This window comes from Hemitrygon akajei, chromosome 15 (assembly GCF_048418815.1).
Source record: "Hemitrygon akajei chromosome 15, sHemAka1.3, whole genome shotgun sequence".
Taxonomy (NCBI): Eukaryota; Metazoa; Chordata; class Chondrichthyes; order Myliobatiformes; family Dasyatidae; genus Hemitrygon; species Hemitrygon akajei.
The window spans coordinates 19383542-19401479 of record NC_133138.1 but is presented as its reverse complement, the minus strand read 5'-3'; the positions used below and the strand labels follow the sequence as shown (position 1 = coordinate 19401479).

Here is a 17938-nt window from a genome sequence, read left to right as displayed (position 1 = left end):
CATAAGGCCTAAAGAGGCCAGTTAACAATGGATTGCAAACTGGTCTAAAATGTAAAACAAAACAAACATAAAGAAGCAAAAACATTCCACATTCTTTTCCCACCCACTTGAAACTGGCTCTGCATTACAGCTAACCCCCTTATTTACAATTACAGTTTGGTTGAAAACCATTGTGAAAGTAAGTATTAGCATTAAGTGTTTTGTATTAGACACTGGTCTTTGTGTTAGGAAGTGCTATATCTTCTATTACATTAATCCATTACTAAAATACTGAAGTAGAACATTTGGCCTGAAAAACTATCCAGAATAAACACTTGAGTATTTCTGAAATCTGTAAGGAACAATGAATTGATCAATGATATGTTGCAGAAATATTTTGCTTTCATAACTGAACTAATGACCTCTTTAGGGAGACAATAATCTCCAGGTAATATATTATTCGGGATATAATTACATTTTTTTAAAATTTAATTGTCTTTCACCATTAAGCCATGGTAACACAAGCAATTAGGGGCAATTGCCACTTGGCAGTTTTATTTTGACACGATATGACATTTAGCAGAACTAATTAGTCCTTTTGAGAATCTTTTAAATCTTCACATCCAAAATATCCCTTTTTGGTTGGATTGTACAAGTAGGTGAGTTACTATTTAAAGAAAAGCCTTGTATTCTAGTGTTCGAGATCATAAAGAAGAAGCATAGTGCAGAGAAGCAGAGATTTAACAGCCCTGTCTCCAACCTCTATTCTTTCTCAGCCGATATCTTCATGTTCTTTCACAATGACTTCCCTTCTCAATATTTTTCCCCATTGTAGTATCTGGATACTACAATCCAGTAATTTTACTGGATTTCCACATTATATTTGCACACCCTCATCTGTCAGCAATACTCAAAATGAATAGCACACAAGATAATATTTTTATTATCTTGTTATCATGTAGCAAAGAATCAAAAAGTTCCCTGTCAAGGTCAGTTAGGTCATTGTGCTTTCCCTGACTCTTTGTAGAAGCAATTCACAGGTAATCCTACTTTCTGTGGCCATATCTGCTTCAAATATTTTTATCCACTGTTACCATAAAGGACATGATGTTTTTATGCCTTAATACTTTGATGAAATATTCCATGTTTACAACCTTTATAAGAGAGCAAGCAGAGGAAGTCATACCTCAGGTAAATTTCTATCTGGTGTTGGAACTTCCTGTGATTACAAATAATCTGCCCCATCACCTGCATTGCAGTCCTTGCTTTCACATTTAATGAAAAGTTGATCCATTTCCTTTTACAGTACATAAGAATGAACAGCACTCTTTGTCAAAACGCACTCCTAGAATCATGTTCTGATCTTCTTCTATTCTTCTCCATATGTCACACCACATTAAACATCAGCAGCATCTTCAACAAAGAGATGCGGCCAATATCAATGAAGATTTGCAAACATGGCCACCTCTATAAAACTCCAACACCCTGAAGAATAAAAGTGATGCAAAGCTCAAAATCTGCGTTTACTATCACTTGCTGCTTTATGCTGTCATCACTGATTAGCTGGTGTCTGAACACACTTAGTCATTCCAAAATCATACTTTACTTGTGCTTAAGAGGAATAGTACAGCCTCTATCACCACGCTGTTCTGAAGTCTGAATGGAGAAATTCCATTTTTATATAGAATTGACGATCGGCTATGGACCATTTGGTAAACAGTTTGTTTGAATTCCTTACTTGGAAGATCAATCACTATTCACAGTAGAGGTGTTCAAATTCAATGGAGTCTACAAGCTAACAACCGATGATACTTTGAAGTTAATAAGGTCCTTTAGTTGGTATGTGTGTTTTACATACTTTCGCTTTATTTTTTATCGCATCTCCAGTGTGGTTCCAGGAATATGGTCTACAATCACAACCACAAGAAAAATCTGAAGATGCTGGAAATCCAAAGCAACACACACAAAATGCTGAAGGAACTTGCCAGGCCAGGCAGCAGCTATGGAAAAGAGTAAACAGTGGATGATTTGGGCTGAGACCCTACAATCAGGACCGGAAAGAAAGATGAGAAGTCAGGGTAAGAAGGTAGGGGAGGGGAGGAAGATGTACCAGGTGGTACGTGATAGGTGATACTGGGAGAGCGGCAGGGGGTGAAATAAAGAGCTGGGAAGTTGATTGGTGAAGGAGATAAAGGGCTGGAGGAGGGGGAATCTGATAGAACAAGATGGAAGACTGTGGAACAAAGAGAAGGAGGAGGAAGCCCAGAGGGAAGTGATGGGCAGGTAAGGAGATTGGGTGAGAGAATTAAATAGGAATAGAGAATGGTGAAGGAGGGAGACAACTACCAGAACTTGGAGGAATTGATGTTCATGTCATCAGATTAGAGGCTACCCAGACAAAAGATAAATTGCTCCTGCAGCCTCAATGTGGCCTCATCACGACAGCAGAGGAGGCTATGGACTGACATACCAGAATGGAAATGGAACGTAGAAGTGAAATAGGAGGTGACCAGGAGATCCTGCTTTTACTGGCAGATGGTGCATAGTTGCTCGGTGAAGCGGTCTCCCAATCTACGTCAGGTCTCACCGATGTACAGGAGGCCACACTGGGAGAACCGAACACGATAAATTACCCCAACAGACTCCCAAGTGAAGTGTCGCCTCACCTGGAAGGACTGTTTAGGCCCCTGAATGGTAGTGAGGGCGGAGGTGTAGGGGCAGGTGTGGCACTTGTTCCACTTGCAAGGGTAAGTAGCAGGAGGGAGGTCAGCGGGGAGGGATGAGTGGAGATCCCACCACCAAGTACATCATTCCCTAACCCCCCCCCCCAAATTTCCACTTTCTGTAGGGATTGCTCCCATGCAAATACCTCATCCACTTCATTCTGGCTTCACCTATCACCCATGACCTTGAACTTCTTCCTCCCCTCCCACCTTCTTAATTTGACTTTCACCTTTCTTTCAGGTCCAGATGAAGAGACTCGGCCTGAAACATTTTCCATAGATGTTGTTTGGCTATTCCTCCAGCAATTTGTGTGTATTGATCTGCTCTATAATGCTCTTCAAAGGTCTTTCGTACCTGCGATCATTCCTTGCCTGGACGTTATATTAACCCTTGCCTCACCATAACTTCCACAATGCCTCAGCCTTGGTTTCTAATGAAATGCTGGAAATACATTCCAATGACTTTTCTGATATTCATTCAACTGCCAGACGAGTTGTTCCAACTTCAACAGAAAATAGTCTTGCTTTGCCCAAGAATACATCGCTTTGTGAGACCAGTATAAAATCAGAAGAATAATTGTAATATATCCATAACATTAGTGAGATATGATACATAATTTCAAATACCTTTAATGGATCCTTTCATTTTTGGAAGTATTGTATTTTTATGCTATCATTGGCCCACAAGAATTGAAGATGTTAAATGAACCCTTGTAATAGTCAATATTATGTACATATTTACTATTCTATTTATGATCGGCTCACATGATTTTGTAAAAGTTACATTAGCAAATTTGCTGATGACACAAAGCTGTGTGGGAGTGTGAAATGTCAGGAAGATGTTATGAGAATGCAGGGTGACTTGGACAGGTTGGGTGAGTGGGCAAATGTATGGCAGATGCAGTTTAATGTGGATAAATGTGAGGTTATCCACTTTGGTGGCAAGAACAGGAAGGCAGATTACTATCTAAATGGAGTCAAGTTAGGAAAAGGGGAAGTACAATGAGATCTAGGTGTTCTTGTACATCAGTCAATGAAAGCAAGCATGCAGGTACAGCAGGCAGTGAAGAAAGCTAATGGCATGCTGGCCTTTATAACAAGAGGAATTGATTATAGGAGTAAAGAGGTCCTTCTGCAGCTGTACAGGGCCCTGGTGAGACCCCACCTGGAGTACTGTGTGCAGTTTTGTTCTCCAAATTTGAGGAAGGACATTCTTGCTATTGAGGGAGTGCAGCGTAGGTTCACAAGGTTAATTCCCCGAATGGCAGGACTGTCATATGTTGAAAGATTGGAGCGCCTGGGCTTGTATACACTGGAATTTAGAAGGATGAGAGGGGATCTGATTGAGACATATAAGATTATTAAGGGATTGGACACACTGGAGGCAGGAAGCATGTTCCCACTGATGGGTGAGTCCAGAACTAGAGGCCACAGTTTAAGAATAAGGGGTAGGCCATTTAGAACTGAGATGCGGAAAAACTTTTTCACCCAGAAAGTGGTAGATATGTGGAATGCTCTGCCCCAGAAGGCAGTGGAGGCCAAGTCTCTGGATGCATTCAAGAGAGAGTTAGATAGAGCTCTTATAGATAGCGGGGTCAAGGGATATGGGGAGAGGGCAGGAACAGGGTACTGATTGTGTATGATCAGCCATGATCACAGTGAATGGCCGTGCTGACTAGAAGGGCCAAATGGCCTACTCCTGCACCTATTGTCTATTCTCTATTGTCCAGAAGTTTTAAATTTTCCTGACTATCCATTGGTTTCTGAAAAATATCATGAGAGACTTTTGCCATCAAAGGACACTTTTTGAGCATAGGTAAATCATAAGTAATTGTATGACAAAAAAATCAGTACCTAAGACTCGTAAACGATCAGCACCGACAACCACTTCGCTCTCCTCTGCGGAAAACAATAATTTCCCAGTATTTGAGTTGACTTCAAACCTCTTTCCACGTGCTTCTACAGCTTCACTTCCTGTGGAAAAACAAGAAGTCAAATAAGAGGTATTGGAAGCTGAGTCATGTTATATGTAGAAGCACAAGTGGTTGACTAGTTTCCACATTTTTCTCATTTATAAGTGTTCCTTCGAAGTTTGGAGTTACTCGGTTACTGGAGTTACTCAGTATTTGGCAGTTATTCAGCTTGGTTGGAGCACTAAAATAAATTGATTACTTGCCTGTCACCCACTCCGTATCCTGACAAAGTTTATTCATCCTTCTTTATTCCATTTTGCAATATACATACATTCTAAGTTAAGATAACCACTGTATAAACATTACCCTAAACTAATTATTCTAGCTAATAAAAATATCTATCTTTCTTCCTTTTTTTAGTTTATGCTTCATGGGAACTGATGTCCAAATGGCGACATACCGTAATCATACACATGCCTGTCATTATTAGGTCTGTAAAAGGTCTGTTTTAAACTGTCTGAAAATACACCAATATAATATCTTCCATCATCCCTGAAGGGTGAGAAAGAGGTGACCAGCAGTAGTTGCTGCTGTATTGACAGAGAGCAGAGCCATTAAAAATAGATAAATCAATCAACACCAAAGTTAGTCAAGCAGTTAGCTCAAATACTTTCTCCTTGTTCTGCCTCTGCAGGTCTAAAAAGCAGAACGTTGCCTGTTAAAATCAAGTAAGCTGGCAATCATAACTATAACCATATCAGATTAATTTCAGCAGCTGTAACTTCAAAGTTAGCTCTCAGTTATCTCCTAGAAATATTTTTGTTGCATTCAATTAATCTTTGTTATTTTCCTCATCCTCTTTGCTCAGCAATATTCACCTTGGAGCTGTGGCAATAGAATTTCATCCTTGTTGATGTGTGCTTCATGCTTTATTTAGTAGCCTGTGCATGTTGTATTCCACTTTGAAGATACAGATAGAGTAAGTTCAATGGTATTGAAACCAAAACACGTACCTACAATATGCAGCTCATAACCATGAGCAAAGTTCCACCTTCAACATTCAAAATGGAGCAAGCTCACAATGAAACACTCTTGAGTTTGAAAATGAGGTAGTCTAATGCAAAACCAAGGTCTTAAGTCGAAGCAAAGTTAAAAACATGATGGAAGAGGTAACTCTGGTTGATGAAGACAGTATATTGAAAGGTATAATAGAGGACAGGCAATGGTTATTATTAAAAATACATAATGCCTTCAAGGTATGTAATCTCAATGGTAAAAGTGATCCATCTGTGACTGATAAGAGAAATTAAAAATAGTGTTGAATTCAAAGTAGAGGTTTAAAAAGTTGTTAGAAATAGCAATAAGCCCGGTAATTGGAAACATTTTAGAATTCAGCAAAGGAGGAACAAGAAACATAAAGCGAGACAAGGTAGAAAATGAGAGTAGACTGTTTTGAAAATATAAAAATGGACTATAAGGGCTTATATTGCCCTTCCAGACAGAGAGAAGAATTCTAGAGGATGTAAGCAGTTATTTTGTGTTTGCCTTCCCATACAAAAACACATAAGGCACACAAAAATTGCTGGAAATCTTAGCGAATCCAGTAAGAATGAGGAATTGAGAAAAGGAAGCATCAGTTAAAAATTAGTAACAGAAGGGTTGATGAGCTTGAAAGCTAATAAATCACAAGGACCTGATGATTCACATCATATGGTTTTGAAACAGATAGCTTTAAAGGTAGTGGAGATTCTGTTATCATCTTCCAGCGTTCTACAGATTATAGATTGTTCCTATTTATTAGAGGGCAGAAAATGTGACCCCAATGATTAACAAAGGAGGGAGAAAGAAAATTTGTTAACCTAATATCAGTGGTATGGAAAATGTTAGAACTTATGAAGAAGGATGCAATGACAAAAGCAGAGCCAATGTGAACTTATGACAGGAATGCTACATTTCATTAATCTGATGGAATTCTTTGAGGATGTTCCTAGTGGAACAGATAATGGAGAATAAGTAGATACGGCATATTTTAATTTTTGGAAGGTTTTGATATCACTCAGTACAGGAGATTGATCAACACATTTAGAGCGCATAGAATTGGGATGTAACATACTGATATAGACAAGAATTTTCTTTGACAGAAAGCAAAGAGTGGAAACAAGCAGATTGCTTTAAGTCATCAGGCTGTGATGAATAGAGTCCAATGGGGATTGGACTTGTCCCCTGCTGTTCACAATAAATATCAGCAATTCCAAGTTTGATGAAGATACTGAACTAGATGAGGATTTTGAAGCACATGGTGCCCCCAGGTAACAAATTGGTTCCCATCTTTACAGATGTTTATCAGTCAATTTTGTTCATAATTTAGAAAATACACAAAAATCACATGATAGACTAACCATACCTCCACTGTATTGTAGTGAATGGCATAAAAAGGACACAAGGCTGCTAAGAAAAAAAGCAATTACTGAATGTGAAGAGAGTGAGGAAGCCATTTTTGTTTTGCATTTTTATGCACATGCATCAGATTTTTAAATTTAATCATATTATTGGAGCTTGTTCATATTTAGTGGTGAACATATACCACTATTTGTTCATAAATAGTGGTGTTCATAATCTAGGATGGCCTGTACTCTAGATGATTTAAAGAGATGTCAAAGGAGATGGGCAAACTGAGTGAATAGGCCAGATCATGGCACATTAAACATGTTTTGGATAAATGTCAGGTTAATTGCTTTGGTCTACATAGCAAAAAAGCAAGATGAGAGACTGGGTTGTGTTGATGTTGAAAGGGAAAAATGAGTTCGAGGGCACAGACACTGAAGGTGCACTAAATGATTAAGAGGGTAAATGGCACACTAGCCTTAATTAAGGAAGGAAGCAGTAAAGAGTCACAAAACTATTTCCAGACATGGGCCAGATACTGTAGATATGAGGAGAGAGTGATCAGATAGGGATTATATTATCTGGTGATTTTCTGCATTTTCAGACAGTAGTTTGGTTATATTGGTTGGGAAAAGATGAAGGATGTGAAGATCCAAAAAGGCCAATGTATAGACATTGCTAATTCACCAGGATCCAGAAGGAAATTAAAATATAAAATTGAATCTGTCTTTTTCATTCTGTTTTGGACCTGGTCCCATTTGGTGAATTGATCTAGTAACTTCACTAACTTCTCAGTAAAAGTAGTTGGATGCTGCTGATGACAATAGCACCCAATAATCACATGTTACCTGGAGACCATATGCCTTTGCCACATGGTCACTGGAGACAGATAGTGGGAACAGCAACACCAAAGCAGGTACGTGAGTTGAACGACTGCCCCACTGGGCTACTATCCTTTGGGTGATCAGATTAAAAATTACTCTGGATCACTGTGTGAAGACAAAATACCTTAAGACTATAAGACATAGGAGCAGAATTAGTATATTCAGCCCATTGAGTCTTCTCTGCCATTACGTCAAGGCTGATCCTGGATCCTACTCAACCCCATACACTTGCCTTCTCACCAGACCCTTTCATGCCCTGACCGATCAGGAAGCTATCAACTTCTACCTTAAACAGTACCCACGGCCTTGGCCTCCTTTGCAGTGTGTGGCAGAGCATTCCACAGATTCACTACTCTTTGGCTCAAAAAATTCCTCCTTACCTCTATTCTAAAAGGTCGCTCCTCAATTCTGAGGCTGTGCCGTATAGTTCTTGATACCCCTAACATAGGAAACATCTTCTCCACATCTACCCTATTTAGTCTTTTCACCATTCAGTAGGGCTCATTGAGATTCCCTTGCATTCTTCTAAATTCCACTGAATACAGGCCCAAAGCTGCCAAAGGCTCCTCATATGTTAACCCCTTCATCCTCAGAATCATGCTCGTGTATCTCCTCTGGACTCTCTCCAATGACAACACATCCTTTTGTGAAATATGGAGCCCAAAACTGTTGACAATACTCCAAGCGCAGCCTGACTAGTGTCTTAAAAAGCCTCAGCATTATCTCCTTCCTTTAAAATTCTATTCCCCTTAAAATAAATGCCAATGTTGCATTTACCTTCTTTACCACAGACTCAACCTGTTAATTAAACTTCTAGGACTCCTGCACAAAGACTCCCAAGTCCCTCTGCACCTCTGTTGTTTGAAACTTCTCCCCATTTAGATAATAGTCCGCACTATTATTTCCTTTACCAAAATGCATTATCATACATTTCTGAACACTGTATTCCATAAGCCACTTTTTTGCCCGTTCTTCCAATTTGCCTAAGTCCTGCTGCAATTGCATTGCTTCTCAGCACCTACCCCTTCACCTATCTTCGTATCACCCACAAACTTCGCCACAAAGCCATCAATTCAATTACCCAAATCATTGACAAACAATGTGAAAAGTAGCAGTCCCGAAATGGACTCCAGAGGAACACCAGTAGTCATTGGCAGACAACCTGAAAAGGTCTCCATTACTCCCACTTGCTATCTCCTGCCTGTCAGCCATTCCTCTATCCATGCCAGTATCTTTCCTGTAACGTCACAGGATTTTATCATATTAAGCAGCCTCATGAGTGACACCTTATCAAATACCTTCTGAAAATCCTGGAAAATGACATCCACTGCCTCTCCTTTGTCCACCCTGCTTGTTACTTCCTCAAAGGACTCTCATAGATTTGTCAGGCAAGATTTCCCTTGACAGAAACCATACTGACTTTGACTTATTTTATCATTAGTCTCCAAGTGCCTCGAAACCTCATCCTTAATAATATACTCCAACACTTTTCCAACCACTGAGGTTAGGCTAACTGGTCTATAATTTCCTTTCTTTTGCCCTCCTCCCTTCTTAAAGAGTGGAATGACATTTGCAATCTTCCAATCCTCTGGGACCATGCCAGAAACAAGTGATTCTTGAAAGATCATGACCAATGCATCCGTTACCTCTTTAGCAACCTCTCTCAAGGCTCTGGGATGTAGTCCATCTGGCCCAGGTGACTTATCCAGCTTAAGTCTGCCTAGCACTTTTTCCTTTGTAATAGAAAATGCACTCACTGCTGCTCCCTGACACTCACGGACCTTTGGCACACAGCTAATGTCTCCCACAGTGAAGACTGATACAAAGTACCCATTAAGTTCATCTGCCATTTCTTTGTCTCCAAATACTATCCCACCAGTATCATTTTCCAGTGGTCCAGTATCAACTCTCAACCCCCTTTCACTCTTTATATTACTGACAAAACTGTTGGTGTCCTATTATTGGCTAGCATCTCATCTTTTCCCTTCTTATAGCTTTTCTAGTCACCTTTTGTAGAATTTTAAAAGCTTCCTAATCATCCAACTTCCTACTCACTTTTGCTACCTAATATGCCCTTTTCTTGGCTTTTATGCAGTCCTTAACTTCCCCTGTCAGCCATGGTTGCCCACGCCTGCTATTTGAGAACATCTTCTGTAGTACATTAGCAAAACAAGCTAAGACTCATTTTACCACTTTTCTTTGTTCAACTTAGATAAAAATAGACGTCCATGGCTGTCGTGAATATAGCATGAGCAGACCAATGAGAAACCTCGTGCAAAGTGATTGGGAGGATAGGATACATGAATGGTTTATCCTCCAACTTTTCACAGAGAAGTCAGATCATAACTTTTGCAAAGCAACAGGGACGAAAAAATGAGCTCAAGATTCTCACTCAATAAAATTAACATGAGGGAGGGTCTGAGTGCTGATAATCTGTCCAGCGTGCACCTGAGAGCAAAAAATTCCATTATTGATACCTATTGCAAAGTAAACTGAGAGAATGAGTGTAATGGGTGTTTATGATTTAATCTGTCATAACTAGCAGCAGCTGCTAGGTCTACTAGAGTGGACAGAGTGGATGCGGAGAGGATGTTTCCATCTGTAGGAGAGTCTATGATCTAACAGCACAACCTTAGAATAAGGGACACTCAGAACTGACATGAGGAAGAATTTCTTCTGCCAGACAGTGGTGAATCTTTGGAATTCATTACCACATAAGATTGCAAAGGGCGAGTCATTGGGTGTATTTAAGGGAGAGATTGATAGGTTATTGATTGGTAAGGGGATTAAGGGTCACAGGGAGAAGACAGGGGGATGGCATTGAGAAAAATAGATCAGACATTATTGAATGGCGTACATGACTCAATAACCTGAATTACCTAATTCTGCTCCTATATTTTATAGTCTTAAAGTACTCTTTTAGTAGAGCTGCTGCATGTCTTATTGTTTTTTTTAAAAATATATATCCTGAGTGGTGATCTTCTTTCTAGTTATTTTCAACAGACCCAGCTCAGGATCTGACAGTGGTGTGCGGTACTCTCTCCATGATGTTCCAGCTTACCTGTATTTAATTGTGTAACTGTCTGATCCTCACTATTGCGGATGCTCACTGTAACGTTCCTAGAAGACTGCAAGTAAAGAGAACTGTCCTATAAAAAAATCAGAGAAAACATAATTAGGTGCATACCTTCATGTTTTAAGCTCGGTGATAAATTATAACTGGAACATTCTTGTTGCTTATTTACGGTATAAAGACTAAGTTAGAATAATGGGCCAGATCTTGTGCATTCAATCTTCTATCTGAACTCAACAATTTCCACTCACCTGCGTTTGCCTTACTGGATGCTGAGACAAACAAGTTGATTCCCTGCACGACTGGAACAGGTTCCAAGCACTGAGGCCCCACCCACAAAATTCCTGATGGTAATTAGCAATCGGATATTGCTAATGGCTTTTGACTCTGCAGTGTTTTCCCTCTTTTATAGCCAATTAACAGACAATATATGCAGACATAACATTTATTTTAAATAACTAATTAAACCATCATAAAATGTTGTGAAATAATTAAAACATTCTCACATTATGAAACAGCAGTAATTTTCCCACATGTAATAGGTTTCCAGATTTTAATATCATGTTTCCCTCTATTGGAGCTGTTTTCTTTATGAATGGCACTTGCAGTTGGATACTAAAATATTTGAGGGTACTTATAATGTATTTCTTCTATAAAATAATTATGGCTACATGAGCAAATATGGCTGGCTGACGGTTGCTGACACCAAACTGACTGACAGTTGTCAAATATGTATGTAACAGCTCTTGGTAGCCTAGTTCGTTACACACTTTCACAAAACCTTGCCCAAACGTAGGCAGATGAAAGGACCTGGAGGTTAGGTTTTGGTATTCTGATATCATAGGGGTAACCACAGACTGCTACTTTTGCCGCACGAGAAATAAATTATAAATTAAATTAAATATTTTGATGGATAAATACAAGAAACACTCATAAAGGGAAACACTTCAATGGATAAATGGAAAAAATAATCTTCAAGGTTTTGATTCTCATGAAATGGTATTGTTTAGGGAGGCAGAAATGCTAAAAACGATCACTGCTGTTACATCAAGTATGAATAGTATATTTAAATGTTGAAATTTAATTTGCATTAGTCTGTAAGTTGTTAAGTTAAGAAGGAATATATGAAAGACATTTTATCATAAGGACAGTGGTGACAATTTTAGATCACAATAAGGTTGAGACTGAAAATCCTTCCTGCCTTTCAATATCTGCTTCATATAGATGGCTTACATAGTGAGCCAATTTTGTCCTTATTTTACACTATCTAGATGTCAACCATTCTAACTGATTTTAAAATGCATTTAAATACTATTACTGTTCACTCTGAGTAAATTAATAACATAAAACACTTGTCATGCTTGTTCCATCTATTAATGATAACAGCACAGTAAAGACTGTGTGATAGGATTTTTTTCTTCAGCATCTGATGCACAGAGTTCATGCTGGCAATCTATAGACAGTGAGTGGGTCATTTTGTCAACACGTGAATAAAACTTGTAAGTGATGTCTTAGGAGCCACACAGAATGCCATTTAAAATGAAAAGCCTATGACTCATTATAACATGGAATGTGGACCCTGCAATCATGCTTAATGAGGATTAACATAAATTGTTTTTCTGTACAGACTCACAATGCAGAGGTTAATACCTTGTGGCACTCAGCTGAATCTGGCTTTAAGAAGACCATACAACCATAAGATATAGGACCAGAATTAGGTTATTCAGCCCATCAAGTCTGCTCCATCATTCTATCATGGCTGATTTATTATCCCTCTCATCCCTATTCTGCTGCCTTCTCCCCATAACCTTCGATATTCTGATTAATCAAGAACCTACCAACCTTAAATATACCTAAAGACTTGGTCTGCACGGCTGTCTGTGGCAATGAATTTCACAGACTCACAACCCACTGGCTAAAGAACGTTTTCCTCATCTCTGTTCTAATTGGACGACCCTCACTTCTGAGGCTGTGCCCTCTGGTTCTAGACTTCCTCACTATAGAAAACTTCCTCTCCACATCCACTCTATCTAGACCTTTCAATATTCAGTAGGTTTCAATGAGATTACCCCACATTCTTACAAACACCAGTGGGTACAAGCCCAGAGCCATTATGCACTCATTATATGATAACACTCTCATTTCTGGGATCATTTTTGTGAACCTCCTCTTGACCTTCTCCAATGCCAATACATTCTTTCTTAGATACTCACAAGACTCCAAGTCTGACCATAGCATTATAATCTTGTTTTTATATTCTAGTCCACTCAAAATGAATGCTAACATTGCATTTGCCTTCCTTACCACCAACTCAACCTGTAAGTTAACCCTTAGGGAATCCTGCACGAGGACCCAAGTCCCTTTTCATTTCTGATTTTTGAATTTTCTCCCTTTTCAAAAATAATCTATGCCTTTATTCCTTCCAACAGAGTGTGAGACCATACACTTCCCTACACTATACTCCATCTGCCGCTTCCTTGCCCATACTTTTAATCTGTCTAGGTCCATCTGCAGACTCCTTGCTTCCTTAAACCTACCTTCCCTTCCAGCTATCTTTGTATCATGTGCAAACTTGGCCCACAAAGCCACCAATTCCTTTATCCAAATCATTGACAAACTGCAAAATGTGAAAAGAAATGGTGCCAACACTGACCACTGTGGCATACCACTAGCTACCAGCAGCCAATCAGAAAAGTCTGCCTTTATTTCTACTCTTTGCTTCCTTCCAGTCAGCCAATCTTCTATCCATGCGAGTATTTCTCCTGTAATACCTGGAATATCTTGTTAAGCAGTCTCATGCATGGCATCTTGTCAAAGGTCTTCTGAAACTACATTTTTATTCTCTCTTTATGGCTTTTTAATTGCCTTCTGTTGGTTTTTAAAAGCTCTGCAATTCTTCTACCTTCCCACTAATTTTTGTAGCATTATATGTCCTCATTTTGCTTTTATGCTATCTTTGACTTCACTTGTCAGCCACATTGCCTCATCCTCCCTTTAAGATATATCTTAATCTTTGGGATGTATCTTTCCTGTGCCTTCCAAACTTCCAGAACACCAGCCATTGCTGTTCTGTCATCGTCTCTTCCAGTGTCCCCTTCCAATCAACTTTGGCTGGCTCCTTTTTCATGCTTCTGTAATTCCCTTTACTCCACTCTAATAATGACACATCCAACTTTAGCTTTGCCTTCTCAAACTGCAGGTTGCATTCTATCATTTTACAATCACTGGTTTCTAAGTGTTCCTTTGCCTAAAGCTCCCTACCCAAATCTGGGCTATCACAAATCACCCAATCCAGAATTACCATTCCCCTAGTGGGCTCAACTAAAAGGTGCTCTAAAAAGTCATCAAGTAGACATTCTACAAATTCCCTCACTTGTGATCTAGCACCAACCCAATTCCCCCAATTTATTTACATATTGTAATACCACATTATTATTGCAACATTGCCTTTTTCATATGTCTTTTTAATTTATATCTCACATCCTGGCCTCTGTATGGAGTCCTGAATACAACTCCCTTCACTGTCTTTTAAATCTTACAGTTGTTTAACTTCAGCCACAAGGATTCTGCTTCTTCTGATCTTATGCCACTCCTTTCTGAGGAATGATTGCATTTTTTTTTATCAACAGAGCCACCAATCTACTCTGCCTATATAGTGTCCTTTCGATACAATGTGTATCCATGGATGTTGAGCTCCTGACTATGATTTTCTTAGTGTCCCAAAACACCATAACTGCCAATCACTAACTGCACTATAGGTTGATCTACCTTATACTGCATGCAATCAAGAATAACACCTTCAGTCTTGTATTCATCATCATTTTTGATTTTGACCCTTGTTACACTTTAACTCATCCCACTGACTGTAATTTTGGACTATCTTCTGCCTGTCGTTCCTCACAGTCTGACTACACATTGCATTCAGCTATACACCAACTGTCCCATCCTTAGTCTTTTCACTCCCGTTCCCGTCCCCCTGCAAACTTTGCTCAAATACTCCCCAACAACTCTAGCAAACCTGCCTGTGAAGATATTGGTCCCCTTGGGTTCAGATGTAACCCACCCCTTTTGTACAGGTTATACCTTCCTCAAAGGGAACCCAATGATCCAGAAAGCTGAAACCCTGCCCCCTGCACCAATTCTCCAGCCACAAATTCATATGCATAATCAATGTATTCTTACCCTCACTGGCATATGGCACAGCACGCTATCCATGGGTTACTACCCTGGAGATCCTGCTTTTCAGCTTTCTCCCTGACTCCCTATATACTCTCTTCAGGACCTCCTCCCTTTCCCTATCTATGTCATTGGTACCAATATGTACCATGACTTACTGCTGTTCACCCACCCCCCCTTAGGAAGCCATGGAACCAATCTGAGATGGCCATGGCCCTAACACCTGGGAGGCAATGTACTATCCAGGTGTCTCTTTCACCTTCACTCAGTGCCAAAGACATGGTTGCTGCAGTTTTCCCCTGTCCCCAGCTGTAACCAAAGCAATATATTTATTATTAAGGAGAACAGCCACAGGGGCACTCTGAACTACCTGCCTATTCCCTTTCCCTCTCCTGACAGTCTTGTCTCCTGCAACCTAGGGATGATTACTTCCCTATAGCTTCTAAATATCACCTCCTCATTTTTCCCTATGAGCCAGAGGCCATCTAGCTACTGCTCCAGTTCCATAACATGCTCTCTGGAGCTGCAGCTCAGCGATCTTCACGCAGATGTCATTATCAGGGTGACTGTGAGCTCTCCCAGTGTTTCCACATCTCACACAAAGAACAAAGCACAAATCTAGTGCACTAGTTACATACTTACAGAAAAAAAACACTTACTTACTTGAAACCTCAGCCTTTGCTTTCCCAAGCCTGATCTCTCCTAAGCCTATTGAGCCAAAGCCTGGCCATTCTAACATTGCCCACTTACACAATGGCCAGTCCACTTATGCCTCCCTCCACGTTATTGTCTCTGCACTGATACAACCTGCCAAAAATACTGGAGCTGTTTTTAAACCTCATGCTGTGTCACCAATGCGTGACTTCTCACACTGATTGCAGCCTGCCAATATGAAAGCATATCTACTCTAGTTCCTGTTAGTGAAACATATAGTTTGTGGACCTCAGAAGGAAGGTAAAAATCTTTCATCAAACCGATCATATTAGTATTGAAACATTATTTTTTTTTAAAAAATAACCTTTGCCATGAAGTATGCAGCTTTAAAATTGGCCTCAAAAGATTTGTCTAAGATTCTTGGAGCTTTTGAAGGATTTGTCAGCAAAAACTTTGACAAACTTCTATAGATGTGTAGAAAATCCTCCAAAAGGTAGTGGTTTCAGTCATTACATCACCATTGAGCACATCTACATGAAATGTTGCCATACAAAAGCGGCATCCATCATCAAAGATCCTCACCTCCCAAGCCATGCTCTTTTCTCGCTACTGCCATCAGGAAGAAGGTACAGGTGCCTCAGGACTTACATCACCCGGTTCATGCACAGTTGCTAGCTCTCAACCAACAGGCTCATGAACAAAAGATAACTAGACTCATTCTACTTCTGGTGTTCCCACAAGCCAATGATCTCACTTCAAGGACTCTTTATCTTGTTATTTCATGCTCTTATTATTTATTTTTATTTATTTCTATTTCCATTTGTGCAGTTTGCTCTTCATTGATCCCATTTACAGTTACCTTTCTATAGATTTGCTAAGTATGTCTGGAGGGGAATTGAATCTCAAGGATGCATGCGGTACTCTGATAATGAATTTTACTTTGAACTTTGAACTAACCCAACTTTAAAAAGAGTCACTGAAGTTGAATGATTTAATTAATCTGTGTATTCTTCAATAATTTTAATTCAGACAGATGATTTCCATCTTCATGGAATTTCAGGAAATCCACCATTTGTTATCAGATTTCTTAGTCAGAAATCATGTTTCCATTCACTTTATGTGAAGTTTCACATTAGACTGTTGAAAATTAAAGCAAAATCACTACAGACACCTGAATTCGGATATAGATGAAGTGCTGAAAATACTCAGCATGTCAGGTAAATTTCTGTTTTTATTTCACATTAAAAAATTTCAATTGCTTAATTGTTTAATGTCATTTCCAGTGCACAAGTGTAAAAACAAAAGCTACTGCAGCTTCAAAGCAGCACAAAAACACAATAAGATAAAGAAACCAATAATAAAAACACATTAAATATAAATGCATAAGATAGCTTATATACACAGATTGATTGTATGTACATAAAGTGATACTATGCACAGGGTCATCAGATCATAAAGCGACTGACAGAAAATGATAAAGCCGTGGTGGTTGGGGTCTGAAGGGGTGGGTTAGTGGGTGGAAGTGTTGATCAATCTTATTGCTTAGGAAAACTAACTGTTTTTGAATCTGGTGGTCCTAGTGTGGATGCTACATAGCCTCTTCCCCGATGGGAGTGAGACAAACAGTCCATGGGTGGGTGGATTCCTTCATGATGTTATTGGCCCTTTTCCTGTATGTATGTCCTTGATGGTGGGTAGGCTGATGCTGGTGATATGTTGGGCAGTTCTGACTAACATTGTAGAGGCTTCCTGCCTGCTGCAGTGCAGAGTCCATAATGTGCAGAGATTCAGCTTGTCAAGATGCTCTTTACTGTGCATCTGTGCAATTGTGAGTGTTCTGTAGATGTGCATAGTCCAGCTCTGTTCAGCCTCCTCAGAAAGTAGAGGCATTGTGCAGAATGTAGAATGCTTAGAACAAATGCTAAGCTTATTTCCTGCGTTTGCATATTTTTAAACAAGAAAAGCAGAGAAGAAGTAAAAGGACCAATTCTAACTTGAATAAAGGAAAATTCTACCCCAAGCCTTAATTGCAGCATGTTGCTGGTCTATAATTTTAATTCAAGGTTCAACAAATGCAGAGAATCAACAATTTTACAACTGAGGCAGTCTGAGTGGCTTTAACCAATGCTTAGCAATGGCTTACATGTTTGC

General features: G+C 39.5%; 1 protein-coding gene across 1 annotated transcript in view; it reads right to left on the bottom strand.

Moving 5' to 3' along the window:
• sgcd (sarcoglycan, delta (dystrophin-associated glycoprotein)) overlaps positions 1-17938 on the bottom strand; it is a 574429-nt gene that overhangs the window by 64355 nt on the left and 492136 nt on the right. The window contains 2 exon segments of the mRNA XM_073067274.1: positions 4557-4676; positions 10946-11033. Coding sequence (XP_072923375.1) covers positions 4557-4676; positions 10946-11033 — 208 coding nt within the window.